Raw genomic sequence first — 15,231 nt, forward strand, 5'->3', positions numbered from 1 at the left:
CCTTTAGGAGAATTGGGAGGGTGTATTGTGGGATACAGCAGGGTAAGAATAGTGGGAAAAAGTAAAGAATTTTCTCTAAAAACTGGAATTGTCTTTTCTGAATTTCTAAGTTGCACTGACAGTGATGAATTTTGGAAATTCGTTTTACAGGATATCAGAAGAGGATTTCCAGACAGAACATAGAACATAGAACAGTACAGCACAGAACAGGCCCTTTGGCCCACGATGTTGTGCCGAGCTTTATCTGAAGAATCTCAGAAATCTCAAAACAAACACTCATGGTGATCTGACAGATTAACTCCATTCATCGGGACCTGGACAACATCAGCCTTTGGAATCTACAAAGAGAAATATTTGTCTGTTCTTCTGCTTCAAGAGATTTCAACCATAAATGTGATTGGAAAAGCATGGACGCACATAGATCGGAGTGAGAGCGTTCCAGTGAACTGACTGTGGAAAAAAACTCAAACACAGCTTGAAAAGACAGCACCAGTCACATTGGGGTGAGACCGTTCGGGTGTTTTGTTGTGGATGAGGCTTTAGCTGACTGTCAAACTGGGAGAGACACATGGACACCAGCACCATGGAGAAGCCGTGGAAATGTGGAGACTGTGGTAAAGGATTCAATTTCTCACACCAACTGGAAACTCATCGATGTAATCACACTGGGGAGAGGCCATTCACTTGTTTGGAGTGTGGGAAGGGATTTGCTCATTCATCCTCCCTGCAGACACACAAACGAGTTCACACAGGGGAGTGGCCATTCACCTGCCCCGAGTGCGGGAAAGGATTCACAAGTTCATCCCACCTGCAGACACACAAGCGAGTTCACAGCGGGGAGAAGCCATTCACCTGCTCCGATTGTGGGAAGGGATTCAGTGAATCATCCAACTTGCTGATGCACCAGCGAGGTCACACCGGGGAGAAATGGTTCACGTGTTCAGAGTGTGGGAAGGGATTCACTCAGTTATCCCACCTGCAGACACACGAGCGAGTTCACACCGGGGAGAGGCCATTCATCTGCCCCGAGTGTGGGAAAGGATTCAGTAATTCATCCAACCTGCAGAGGCACCAGCGAATTCACACCAGGGAGAGACCGTTCAGCTGCTCCGAGTGTGGGAAGGGATTCACTGATTCATCCTATCTGCTGATACATCAGCGAGTTCACACTGGGGAGAGGCCGTTCACCTGCTCCGAGTGTGGGAAGCGTTTCCCTTATGCATCAAATCTGCAGAAACATCGACGATTGCACACTGGGGAGAGACCATTCACCTGCCCAAATTGTGGGAAAACATTCACTCAGTCATCCCACCTGCAGACACACCAGCGAGTTCACACCGGAGAGAGACCATTCACCTGCTCTCAGTGTGAGAAAGGATTCAGTAATTCATCCAACCTGCGGGCACACCAGCGAGTTCACACTGGGGAGAGACTGTTTACCTGCTCTGACTGTGGGAAAGGATTCACTCAGTCATCAAAGCTGCTGAGACACCGGCGAGTTCACAAGTGATGACAGGGGTTGGATTCTGCTGTTATTGCTGCTGTTAATCACACCCAGGACTGAACCATGTTCATTCTGACAGTTGGTGAAGTGGGAGAGTCGGAGGGTTTCTTTCTGCTGGACTGGACAGTCTCACAACTTTACCTCCAGTGGGCTGATGCTCTTTGAGCGAGGGCACATTTCCACTGAAATGATCCACAAAAGCTGATGAAGGACATTTATTTTATCCTGGATAGTAAATAGTGTTTTTCCTCCCACTACAGGTAGATCTAAAATAAATATATTTGTCTCTGTTCCAGTGAGTCTACAGCACAGGGCCGGGCCAGTCGGCCCAATTGGTCTGTGTCAGTATTTATGCTCCACATGAGCCTCCACCCACCCCTCTTCATCTCCCCCATCAGCATATCCTTCTATTCCTCTCTCCCTCATGTATGTATCCAGCTTCCCCTTCAATGTATTCATGCTGTTCACCTCAACCACTCACTGTGGTGGTGAGTTCCACATTCTCACCACTCGCTGGTAAAGAGGTTTCTCACTGAACTCCCTGTTGGATTATTGAACCCCTTCATAATCTTAAAGACTTCCATCAGGTCACCCTTCAGTCTTCTCTTTTCTAGAGAAAAGCCGCCCATCATTCAAAATGTGTCAAATTTAGACTCAACCTTTAACAATGATTTTGATGCAGGGACTGAGTGTAATATATACAATATTGTGGAGAACAAGAAAAAATTGCATTTCTATAGCACCTCTCACAACCACCGGGTGTCAGATGAACATGTGAATCAGGAGCCTGTTCTGCCATTCAACATAATCATGGCTGATCTAATTGAAACCTCAACTCCACATTCCCACCTCCCCCGATAACCTTTCACCACCTTGTTTATCTGGAATCTATCGAACTCTGCCTTTGTCCTGAAGCCTTATACAGTGAATGAAGTTCTGTGAATTGTAGTGACTGTGCTAATGGAGGAAACTGCAGGCCTGGGTAATCAAATTTAGTTTTAAAATTCAATCATTTTCATACCATATTCATTGCTATAAGTAACAAGGTCAAGGAAGCCATTTTAAACTCAAAACATGTGGCTTCTAACAGTCTGTTCACCTTCTGTCACTGTCTTTATTTGCTACAAATTGATTTTATATTAAAACCCAGTCATGAAACAGATTCAGTAATGAACCTTGATTAAGATATCGTTCGTGACTCAGTGTAATAGACAATTACATCATAAAGGCTAGATCTTTATTTTAAAATATTAACACTGAATCACCTGAAATGTTTCCAGAAACCGCAGAGCCGGCAGAAATTGTTTAAAGGAAGAAATTATTCTCTAATTTTGATAAGCTACAGGATATCATATTCTTCCAAAGTCCAGCTGAAGAATAAGGTTCAGTCTGGTCAGGATTAGTAAGGAAGAAAGCTGTTGTCTTTCTACAAACTGTCTTTTTGAACTAGTCTATCTTGTAGTAACCAAGTATATTAATTAAAGATTACTGTATTAATTAGCTGGCGGTCAGCAATAGATGATTGGAGAAGTCGTGAGATTTAATTGAGTTACAATTAATAAATCAATCAAGAATCAGTCACTGTTTTTAAATTTATCTATTAGTGTCACATGTCGGCTTATCGTAAAAGCTGAGTTTTATTTGCTGTAAAAATTATAATCTGAATTGCTGTGTATGTGAAGAATGTGCAATGATGATAAATGTACTTTCAAGAGAGAACTTCAAGCTCTGATTTGTCTCAGAATTTGAAATTGTCTGAACAGCTGATTGTATAGAATCAGATAAAGGGTTAGTGTGAAACTGTGCAATTGTATTCCTGTCTAAGATAATGAGAGAAGGTGGTGTCAGTAATTGGGGATCCGGTTAAATTAATCTGGTCACCAAATTGACCAAGTGTCACGTCACAATCAGCCCAACTCTGATGTCAGGTAATGGTCACTTTGGGGATAAAGGGGGCAGATGGGGTACTTGGGTTGACATCTCATCCTAAAGGCAGCAGCTCTAATAATGCAGCACTCCCTCAGTGCTGGCACTTTGAATGTTGGCCTCAGGTCAATGGACTTGGATTGGAAAGAACAATCTTCAGATTCAGAGTGAAGATTTGATTTATTATCGTCACATGTATTAACATACAGTGAAAAGTATTGTTTCTTGCACGCTATACAAAGCATACCGTTTATAGAGAAGGAAACGAGAGAGTGCAGAATGTAGTGTTACAGTCATAGCTAGGATGTGGAGAAAGATTAACTTAATGCAGGGTAAGTCCATTCAAAAGTCTGATGGCAGCAGGGAAGAAGCTGTTCTTGAGTCAGTTGGTATGTGTCCTCAGACTTTTGTATCTTTTTCCCAACAGAAGAAGATGGAAGAGCGAATGTCCAGGTTGTGTGGGGTCCTTAATTATGCTGGTTGCTTTTCCAAGGCAGCGGGAAGTGTAGACAGAGTCAATGGATGGGAGGCTGGATTGTGTGATGGACTGGGCTTTGTTCATGACCCTTGGTAGTTTCTTGTGGAAGAGTGTGATCCACTGTGCCGTGGCTGATACAATAGACAATACAAAGTTAGAAAGGGAAAGGTATTCTTCACCTCCAGTGCTTCAATGTAAAAATAACAACCTCATACAAAAACAGGTATTGAATGCACAAATGTTGAAGAGTTTGTTGAAAGCTACAAGTTTCAGGTTCCCACTTGAGCCTGGGGCACCTTTCTGTCTCTATTGCTTGTGTCAATGCCAGCCAGGCAACGGAGCTAAGAGCTGAATTTAGCTGAGAATAATGGGGCCTGTGCCCCAGTTGGGAAACTGCCCTGGGCGTCGCACTAATAGAGAGACAGGAAGGTGCTGGAGGACTGACTGGGAAATGGGCCTCCAGCCAATCGGGGCAGGAGACGGGGCGATTGGGGCAGATGGTGACGGAACCCCTGGGGTTCAGTCCATGTGCCCAAAGTGTGGAGTCACAGTAACAGGTGCAGAGGAGCTGGAGAGAAACCATTTGGGCCCAGAGCATTGTGAACATCCTTTTAATCTATAGAATTGGGATTCGGGGTGTCCATTAACCCTTTATTCTCTTTTCCTAAACTCTGAAATGATTCCCAGTGATAACCCTTATTGGTGACAGTGGTTAGATTTTATTCAGTATCAATAAGAGCTGACACAGTCTGATGTCTGAGCAGTCGTATCAAAGTGCAGCAGCATTACCATTACACTCTGGGTAGAAGCAGCATCTCCATGTAAATACTCCCTGGTTGCCTCCCACAGTGCAAAGATGTACAGGTTAGGCAGATTGACCAATGCTAAATTGCCCTGTAAATGTCCCAGGATGTTATGGTTAGGGGGATTAGTGGGGTAAATGCGTGGGGTTATGGGGCTAGGGCGGGGAGGGGTGTGTCTGGGGAAGATGCTCTGACAGAGAGTCGGTGCAGACTCGATGGGCCAAATGGCCTCCTTTTGCATAGTAGGGATTCTATGATTACCATAATTACCACAATCAGTTCCAGACAGGAAACTTAAACCTGCTGTTTCACTCTCAGTCAGGAACAGATCCCAGTTTTACACCAATCTCTGATTTGACAGTATGTTTCCAGCATTCAGTGTTGTTCTTACTGACTCTAAACACAGTTGTAAAGGAGCCTCTGTTCCGTGCCGAGGAGCTCTGAACCATGGAAGAGAACAGCTGGGACACATTTCTTACACACCTCAGGTTTAACCCACACATTTAGTCCTCAATGTGATCAACAGCAGCAATAACAGAGAACTCCAACCTCTGCACTCGGTGCAGGCTCGATGGGCCAAATGGCCTCCTCTGGACTGTAGGAATTCTATAATAATCGCAGTGAAAAACTGGAGAAGCTGGAAATGGGAACCAAAAACAGAAAGTTCTGGAAATGGGAACTGAAAACAGGAAGTTGTGGAAATCCTCAGCAGGTTTTGGCAGCTTCTGTGGAGAGAGAGAAACAGAGTTAACATTTGCAATGCCAGAGGATTGTTGTTGATGAGCTGAGTGTTTGCAGCATTGTGGTGAGCTTTGAGAAACATACTGAATGTGAGTTTCTAGTTCTCACACAGATCTGGATGTCAATCTGATTTCACACCTTCCTCTGAACACTTTCCAAACTCAGCTCCAGCTCATTGTCCATCCCTTCACTAAACACCCGGATGGACAATCACCACCTCAAGATGGCGGCGCCCGCCGGTTGCCCGGGTAACCCGGGCCCAAGCAACAGGGAGCAGCCCCGCCCACTCCCCCTTCCCTTACCAAGATGGCCGTCCCCACGCTCCGCTCCCTGAACAAAAGACACGCCTTCCTCTCCTAAGATGGTGGCCGGTTGCCCGGGTCAATCCGGGACCCGGATGATCCTCTTCCTATTGGTCCGGAGCTGCCCGTCAATCACTCCCCGGCCCATTGTGAGCTGGAGCATGCGCGGTGTGGCTGTGAATCTGGACTCAGGCGGGTGAGTGCAGGAGGTTCCAAACCTCCCAGTAAGACCCATTGGTTTTATTGTCAGTCTGCAGACAGGAGCTGGAGAACTGAACCCAGTAAGAAGTTTAACAACACCAGGTTAAAGTCCAACAGGTTTATTTGGTAGCAAAAGCCACACAAGCTTTCGGAGCTCCAAGCCCCTTCTTCAGGTGAGTGGGAATTCTGTTCACAAACAGGGCAACTGAAACCAGACAGAGAAGGAGAGAGAAAACTGGGAGTGGAGGAAAGAAATAGTGGAGAAGGGTTTGGATTTCAGCCCAAGGAGGAGGGAGAGTGTGTGGGAAGGGGATTTACAGATTTAGGAGAACAAAGAACAATGCAGCACAGCAACAGGCCCTTTGGCCCACCGAGCCTGTGCTGATTCCTAATTTACACCCACTACTTATTGTCCCTAAACAGATTCTATCCCTCTGTTTGTCTCCCGTTTGTGTGTCTATCAAGATACGCCTTGAACGTTGCTAATGTGCCTGCTTCCACAACCTCCATTGGCAGCATGGTCCAGGCACCCACAACCCTCTGTGTGAAAAACTTTCCCCACCTCACCTTGAACCTGTGCCCTCTCATAGTCAACCCTTCTGCCCTGGGAAAAAGCCTCTGACTATCCACCCTATCTATGCATCCCATAATTTTGTAGATCTCTATCAGGTCACCCCTCAGTCTCCGTCTTTCTAGTGAAAACAATCCAGGTTTATCCAACCTCTTCATACCTTAAACCCTCTAGACTGGGCAACATCTGGTAAACCTTCTTTATAGTGTCTCCAAAGCATCCACGTCCTTCTAGCACAGTGGTTAGCACTGCTGCTTCACAGCTCCAGGGTCCCGGGTTCGATTCCCGGCTCGGGTCACTGTCTGTGTGGAGTTTGCACATTCTCCTCGTGTCTGCGTGGGTTTCCTCCGGGTGCTCTGGTTTCCTCCCACAGTCCAAAGATGTGCGGGTGAGGTTGATTGGCCAGGTTAAAAAAATTGCCCCTTAGAGTCCTGGGATGCGTAGGTTAGAGGGATTAGCGGGTAAAATATGTGGGGGTAGGGCCTGGGTGGGATTGTGGTCGGTGCAGACTCGATGGGCTGAATGGCCTCCTTCTGCACTGTAGGGTTTCTATGATTCTATGATAGTGTGGGAACCAGAACTGCATGTAATACTCCAAATGTGGCCTAATAAAAGTTTTATACAGCTGTAACACATCTTGCCAACTTTTATCCTTGATGCCCCGGCCAATGAAGGCAAGCAAGAGAGGAAAAAATGTTCCAGAGAAACTAAAATTGTTCAAAATTTCTATCCTGGACTAACTGATGACTTTTGTAAACTGTTTTACAGAATATTGGAAAGGAGGAATTACAGACAGAAACAGAAATCACATTGAGATCTGACAGAGTCACTCGATTCATCAGGGTCTGAATATCATTGGCCTTTGAATGTGGAAGGAGAAATGTTTATTCTGTCTGTGGGAAAAGATTTCAAACATCAGTGTGACTGGAAAAGCACTGAGACACACACAAATACCTGAGTGAGAGTATTTCTGTGAACTGACTATGGAAAGAGCTTTAACCAGTTACACGGCCTGAAAAAATAGCACACCATTCACAGCAAGGAGAAACCGTTCACATGTTCTGTGTGTGGATGAGGATTCAACTGAGTGTCCAACCTGGAGAGACACAAGGACACCAGCACCATGGAGAAACCATGGAAATGTAGGGATTGTGGGAAAGGATACAGTTACCCTTCTGAACTGGAAATGCATCGACGCGCTCACACTGGAGAGAGGCCGTTCACCTGCTCCACCTGTGGGAAGGGATTCACTCAGTCATCCAGCCTGCTGACACACCAGTATGTTCACACTGATCAGACACCTTTCAAATGTTCTGACTGTGAGAAAACATTTAAAAGCAAAAAGTATCTGCTGAGGCACCAACACATTCACAGTGAGGAGAAGCCGTTCACCTGCCCCTTGTGTGGGAAGCGATTCACTGCTACATCCAACCTGCAGAAACACCAGCGAGTTCACACTGACAAGAGACCGTTTAAATGTCCAGACTGCGGGAAGTGCTTCAAAACCTCCGGTGAAGTGACGTGTCATCAACGTGTTCACACTGACGAGAGACCATTTAGATGCTCTCACTGTGGGACTGGGTTCAGACGATCATCTGAACTCACTGTACACCAGCGAATTCACACTGGAGAGAGACCATACAGCTGCTCTGTGTGTGGGAAGAACTTCATTCAATCATACCACCTGCTGAAACACCAGCAAGTTCACATCAATGTAAAACCTTTTAAATGTTTTGACTGTGAGCAGAGCTTCAAAAGCAGCAATGGTCTCGTGATGCACCAGCGAGTTCACACTGGGGAGAGACTGTTCACCTGTTCCGAGTGTGGGAATGGATTCACTGACTTACAGCAAATGCTCAGACACCAGCAATTTCATGAGTGTCTGCAGGGGTTGGATTCAACTGCTTTTGCTGCTGTTAATCACATTGAGGACTGAATGTGTGGGTTAATCCTGAGGTGTGTAAGAAATGTGTTCAGCCGCTCTCTTCCATGGATCAGAGCTCCTTATCTGGGGAGAGAAAACAGGTCCATTCTGGGTTTGTCACCCAGCAAGCTGCTGTGGAAGCTTTCTTCATAAGAGGGAGAGAGGGAGGGACAGAGAGTGCTATTCTGTTAATTTTCAAGGGACTTTTTTACATTTTATGAAGATTATTAGATAGTGATTGTTCACAAAGCATGCTCTGAAATCAGATTGATATAAAACTGCGAGCTGTTCCTGACCACAAGTGACTATTCCAGTCTGAAAATGTCTCTGATCTGAAGTTTCCAAATGTTTTTGTGACATTCCTGAGTTTTCAGATGAAAAGCGGTGACAACAATTGGTATTTTCCCAGTAACAGGTTAGAATGTACCGAGACCCTTCACAGACGGTCAGAAGCTGGGTTGAAAAGGTAAGGAGCAGGTTTAGTGAGGGATTTCCATCCTTTAGGACCTCAGCAGGTGAAAGTACAGGTGGAGTGAAGCCGGTTGGGGGAGCTGAAGAGGGTCAGAACATTTTATTTTATTGTCTCCTGGGATGTGGGCGTCACTGGAAAGGCCAGAACTTGTTACCCATCCCTTATTGTCCCTGAACTGAGTGACTTGCTCGGCCCTAGACCCAACCACATTGCTGTGAGTCCAGAGTCACACGTAAGCCAGACCAGATAAGGATGGCAGATTTCCTTCCCTAAAGGACATTGGTAAAGTTTTACAACAATCGATGATAACTAACATGGACATCATTACTGAGACTAGCTTTAGAATTCCAGATTCATTAATTGAATTGGGGATTTGAACCCATGTCCCCAGAGCATTGGGCTGGACTTCTGAATGTCTGTTCCAGAAGTGGAAATGGTTGAGAGCTTCATGATTTGAGGTGTCCAGATCACCAACAACCTGTCCTGGTCCCTCCACGCCAACACTATAGTTAAGAAAGGCCACCAACACCTCTGCTTTCTCAGGAGGCTAAGAAAATTTGGCATGTATTTTACACAGAGGGTGGTGGGGGCCTGGAATGCGCTGCCAGGCAAGGTGGTGGAGGCGGACACACTGGGAATGTTTAAGACTTATCTAGATAGCCACATGAACGGAGTGGGAATGGAGGGATACAAAAGAATGGTCTAGTTTGGACCAGGGAGCAGCACGGGCTTGGAAGGCCAAAGGGCCTGTTCCTGTGCTGTATTGTTCTTTGTTCTATGTCTGCTACGACTCTCATTAGCTTTTACAGATGCACCATAGAAAGCACTCAAGTCTGAGATCACGGACCAACCGACTCAAGAACACCTTCTTCTCTGCTGCTATCAGACTCTTGAATGGACCTACTTTGCATTAAGCTTTTCTCTACACCCTAGCTATGACTTTAACACTATTTTCGGCACTGTCTCCTTTCCTTCTCCCTGATGTACTCTATGAACAGTATGTTTTTTGTCTGTATGTTGTGCAAGAAACAATACTTTTCACAGTATCCCAATACAGATGACAGTAATAAATCCAATCAAAGACATTACCACTGTGTCACCTTCTTCCCTAATTGGAGGAGGGCAGGGAGCTCGGAGGGTTGTGGGGCTGGTGGAGGTTCCAGAGACTGTCTATCATGGAGAAAGTGGCTGCCTCCATGGAGCTTCAAGCACGGCTCTGACTTGCCTCCATGCAGGTCATGACCATAAACTGTAAACTTCCAGCCCTTGTCCATTGTTACATCCCGAGGACCACCCCCCCTCTCTCTGGCTTTGTGCTGATTGTCGATCCGGCTGGGAGCCACTGGGTGGATGAGTGGGTGAAGGAATGTTCAGTGAACATGAAGGGGGTTGTGTCTGTTTCCCCATTTTTGTTCTGTTCAATTTCCAATATTTATTTATTTTCATTTTTAACCAAAAGATATTCAAGTTGTAGCACTGAGATCCAGAGGAGTTTAAATCTGTTAAAATCAATCCCCATCCTGGACACAGGAGGACTGGACTGGCACCAACTTTTTATGGTATCAATAAACACGGATCTTACAAGATGTTGATCGGGGGAATTGTTTTTCTCTGAGACCAGGGATGGTCAAACTCTGTCCCAAAGTTCAGATTAGAGCCTTGAGCCTGGGCTATGGGGCCACACACATGGAGCACCGTTCCCAGATGTCCTTTCCCGGTTGTCCTTCACCCCTGATATAAATCACTCCACCATTGGTGGCCGTGCCTTCAGCTGCCTGGACCCTAAGCACTGGAATTTCCTCCCTAAACCTCTCCACCTTTCCACTTCCCTTTCCTCCCTAAAGACTCTCCTTATAACCAATGTCTTTGAATCATCTGACGCAACATGTCCTTTTGTTCCTATGAAGCTGCTTCGGATATTTTATTAAGTGAAAAGTTCTACATTAATATAAGTTGTTGTTGTAGTTCAGTGAAATCTGATCACTTCTTGAGTGAGTGAGTTTGTATAAATGTAACTCAGATGGACACAGTTTGTTAGAACAGACCTGGGGAGAAGGAAGCTCTGAACTAACCACTGGACCTTTTGTTCCAACTTGCTTTTACACCCTGAAGCTAAATGTTTTCCAGACACACTGGCTGCCTACAGAATAAATCTGAAATTTTAAACACCCCCCCCACCTTAAATAAGAAAAAAACCCAATATAAATACATTGATATCAAGTGCATGGCGATCATTACAACATTTTTTTATTCATTTGTGGAACATGGTCGTCGTTGGCTGGACAGCATTTATTGCCCATCCCTAGCTGCCCTTGGTGAACATTGCTGTGGCTTTGGTGTCACATGTAGGCCAGACCAGGTAAGGACGGCAGATTTCCTTCCCTAAAGGACATTAGTGAACATACATGCAGATATATGAATTAGGAGGAGTCGGCCACTCAGCCCCTTGAGTCTGGTCTACCATTCAATAAGATCATGTCTGATCTGATTGTAACCTCAATTCCATAGACCCACCTACCCTGATAACTTTTCACCCCGTTATTGTTACAATCTTTGTCCAGATCCTGGGATGTGAGGGGAGATCCAGTTAGGGACAATAAACACTTTGATTAAACTAAAGGTTGCGATTGAAGATACTTAATAAGTGGTACAGTGGTTAGCACTGCTGCATCACAATAGCTAAAGTAAATGTTGGTCCTTTAGAGGACAATACTGATGATGGTGAACACAGAGATGGCAGAGACACTAAAGCAATATTTTGCCTCTGTCTTCACGGTAGAGAATAATGAAGATTTTCTAAAAACTGTTGTTAATGCGCCAGGGGCCCGGGTTTGATTCCCAGCTTAGGTCACTATCTGTGTGGAGTTTGCACGTTCTCCCCGTGTCTGGGTGGTTTCCTCCCACAGCCCAAAGATGTGCGGGTTAGATGGATTGGACATGCTAAATTGCCCCTTAGTGTCAGGGGACTAGCGAAGGTAAATGCATGGGGTTATAGGGATAGGGCCTGGGTAAGATTGTGGTCAGTGCAGACTCGATGGGCCAAATGGCCTCCTTCTGCACTGGAGGATTCTATGATTCTAACAAGTGAATAAAGGCACAAGATTCCAGAGTCTGGAGCAGGACTGGAGGGGCACTCCGCTCCCGCTCGGTCCTCCGGCCCGGCCCCTCATTCACTCTGATTGGTTGGAGGACCAGCCGCTCCCGGTCCTCCAGCCCCGCCGTTCATTCACTCCGATTGGCTGCAGGACCAGTTGCTCTTTCTTGGTCCTCCAGCTGCTCCCTCTCGGTCCTCCAGCCACCCAGCGGAGCCTCTCTTTTCATTGTTGTGGAATCACAAACTGGAGCAAAGGCACATCTGGGAAAAGGTGATTATTCCCGGATATTTAAAATCAATAATAAAGTCATTAAAGTTGATTTGTTGTTGTGAGCTGTATAATTTGTTGGGATGAGAGTGAAGGAATGGACCCACAGCCTGAGTCACCAGTTTAAGGACAGGAGGAGAGAGAGTCAGACTGAATCTGGAGCAATGAGCAGAGAGGGAGAGGAGTGTGTGGGACACAGTTACAGATCGGGGGAAGTATATATGGGGGAACTATAAGTATATAAAGAGGAAGAGAATAGCTAAAGTAAATGTTGGTCCTTTAGAGGACAATACTGGTGAGGTATTAATGGGGAACGCAGAGATGGCAGAACCACTAATCCAATATTTTGCCTCTGTCTTCACAATACAGAATAATGAAGATTTTCTAAAAACTGTTTATTATTTATTTTTTAAAATTTGATTTATTATTGTCACATGTACTAACATACAGTGAAAAGTATTGTTTCTTGCGCGCTATACAGACAAAACATACCATTCATAGAGAAGGAAACGAGAGAGTGCAGAATGTAGTGTTACAGTCACTTGGTCCAATAACCATCACGAGGGAGACAATATTGAATAAACTAAAAGGATTAAAGGCAGATAAGTCTCTGGGACCTGATGGCCTGCACCCTCGGGTATTAAAGGAGGTGGCAGCAGAGATAGTGGATGCATTAGTTGTGAGTTTTCAAAATTCCTTGGATTCTGGTAAGGTCCCACTAGATTGGAAACACGTTAATTTGACGCCCTTGTTCAAAAAGGGAGAGAGGCAAAAAGTAGGAAACCAAAGGCCAGTTTGCTTGACCTCTGTAGTGGGGAAGCTGCTGGAATCAATCGTTGAGGAGGAGATGAATGAGCATTTGGAATAGCAAAGCTCAATCCATTATTGTCAGCATGGTTTTATGCAGGGTAAGTCATGTTTGACAAACTTGCTTGAAATCTTTGAGGACAGAACCAGCAAGGTGGATAGTGGGGAACCTGTGGATGTGGTATATATAGACTTTCAGAAGTCATTTGACAAGGTGCCACATAAAAGATTGATTCAGAAAGTGTGATCACAGGGGATTGGGGGTATAGTACTAGATTGGATTGAGGATTGGCTAACTGACAGAAAGCAGAGGGTTGGGATAAATGAGTCCTTCTCTGGCTGGCGAAACGTAACTAATGGGGTGCTGCAGGGATCAGTCCTCGGACCTCAACTCTTTACAATCTATATAAATGATCTGCAAGCAGGGACAGAGTGTAACAGAGCAAAATTTGCGGGTGATACTAAAATAGGTGGGAAAGCAGACAGTGAAGAGGATATAAAGGCTCTTCAGATGGATATAGATAGGCTCAGAGAATGGGCCAAAATTTGGCAGATGGAATTTAATGTGGGTAAGTGTGAGGTTATCCATTTTGGCAGAAAAAATGAAAAGGCAAATTATTACCTGAATGAAGCAGATCCAAAATGTGTCCAGGCAGAGGGATCTGGGTGTCTATGTTCATGAATCACAGAAAGTCGGTCTGCAGGTGCAGCATGTAATAAAAAAGGTAAATGGGATGTTGGTATTTATTGTAAAGAATCTGGAGTATAAACAGGTGGATTTGAGACCAGGGAGAGATCAGCCATGATCTGATTGAATGGCGGAGCAGGCTCGAAGAGCTGAATTTGTCTCCTTCTGCTCCTAATTCCTATGTTCCTATGAAATGTTCCATAGAAACTAGAATTGTCTGCTCTGAATTTCTGTCCTCTATTTACACTGATAACTTCTGTAAACTCCTTTTACAGGGGGTGAGAGGGAGAGGAGTTCCAGACAGGAAAGTCAGAACAAACATCATGTCAAAATCTGAGAGTCACTCGATTCATCAGCTGAATATCATTGGTCTTTGAATGTGGAAGGAAAAATGTTTATCTGTTCTGTCTGTGGGAAAAGATTTCATAAATCAATGGGATTGGAAAATCACCGAGCCACACATGCACCCGAGTGAGTGTTCCAGTGAACTGACTGTGGAAAGAGCTTTAAACAGTTACACAGCCTGAAAAAACATCACCATTCACAGTGAGGAGAAACTGTACACGTGTTGTGTGTGTGGACGAGGCTTCAACTGATCATCAACATGGAGAGACATGATGACACCGACACCACGGAGAAACCGTGGATATGTGGAGACTGTGGGAAAGCATTCACTTGCCCATCCAAACTGGAAACATATCGACGCACCCACACTGGGGAGAGACCCTTCACCTGCTCCATATGTGGGAAGGATTTCACTGTCATCCAACTTAGCATTACATCAGCGTGTTCACACTGGAGGGGCCGTTCAGCTGCCCTGTGTGTGGGAAAAGATTTACTCAGTCATACAATCTAGCGTTACACCGGCGGGTTCACACTGGGGAGAGGCCGTTCAGCTGCTCTGTGTGTGGTAAAAGGTTCATTCAAGTCATACAATCTAGCGTTACACCGGCGGGTTCACACTGGGGAGAGGCCGTTCACCTGCTCCGTGTGTGGGAAGGGATTCATTAATTCCTCTAACCTAGTGGCACACCAGCGAGTTCACTCCGGGGAGAAACCATTCAGCTGCACTGACTGTGGAATGAGCTTTAGGCTTTCATCCACCTGCTGAAACACCAGCGAGTTCACACTGAGGAGAAACCATTCAGCTGCACTGACTGTGGAAAGAGTTTCAGACACTCAGGCAGTCTCACTGTACACCAGCGAGCTCACACTGGGGAGAGGCCGTTCACCTGCTCCATGTGTGGGAAGGGATTCACTGATTGATGCCAACTGCTGAGACATGAACGAGTTCACACCGGGGAAAGGCCGTTCACCTGCTCCGAGTGTGGGAAGGGACTCACTGATTCATGCCAACTGCTGAGACATGAACGAGTTCACTCCGGGGAGAGGCCGTTCACCTGCTCCGAGTGTGGGAAGGGATTCATTGATTCATCTCAGCTGCTGAAACAC

At 45.5% G+C, this 15,231-nt stretch overlaps 1 protein-coding gene across 1 annotated transcript; it reads left to right on the forward strand.

The window, feature by feature from the left end:
• Positions 1–568: 568 nt before the first annotated feature.
• On the forward strand, positions 569–1,513 carry LOC144487362 (uncharacterized). The gene has a single exon (XM_078205448.1). It carries the CDS (start codon positions 569–571, stop codon positions 1,508–1,510), a length of 942 nt encoding a protein of 313 aa, XP_078061574.1. The 3' UTR covers positions 1,511–1,513.
• Positions 1,514–15,231: the final 13,718 nt, after the last annotated feature.

Source organism: Mustelus asterias, unplaced genomic scaffold (genome assembly GCF_964213995.1).
Source record: "Mustelus asterias unplaced genomic scaffold, sMusAst1.hap1.1 HAP1_SCAFFOLD_753, whole genome shotgun sequence".
Classification (NCBI taxonomy): Eukaryota; Metazoa; Chordata; class Chondrichthyes; order Carcharhiniformes; family Triakidae; genus Mustelus; species Mustelus asterias.

What these genes read in the sequence shown, in the direction of transcription:
- LOC144487362 (XM_078205448.1), top strand. Translation starts at nt 569, where the DNA reads ATGGACACCAGCACCATGGAGAAGCCGTGGAAATGTGGAGACTGTGGT.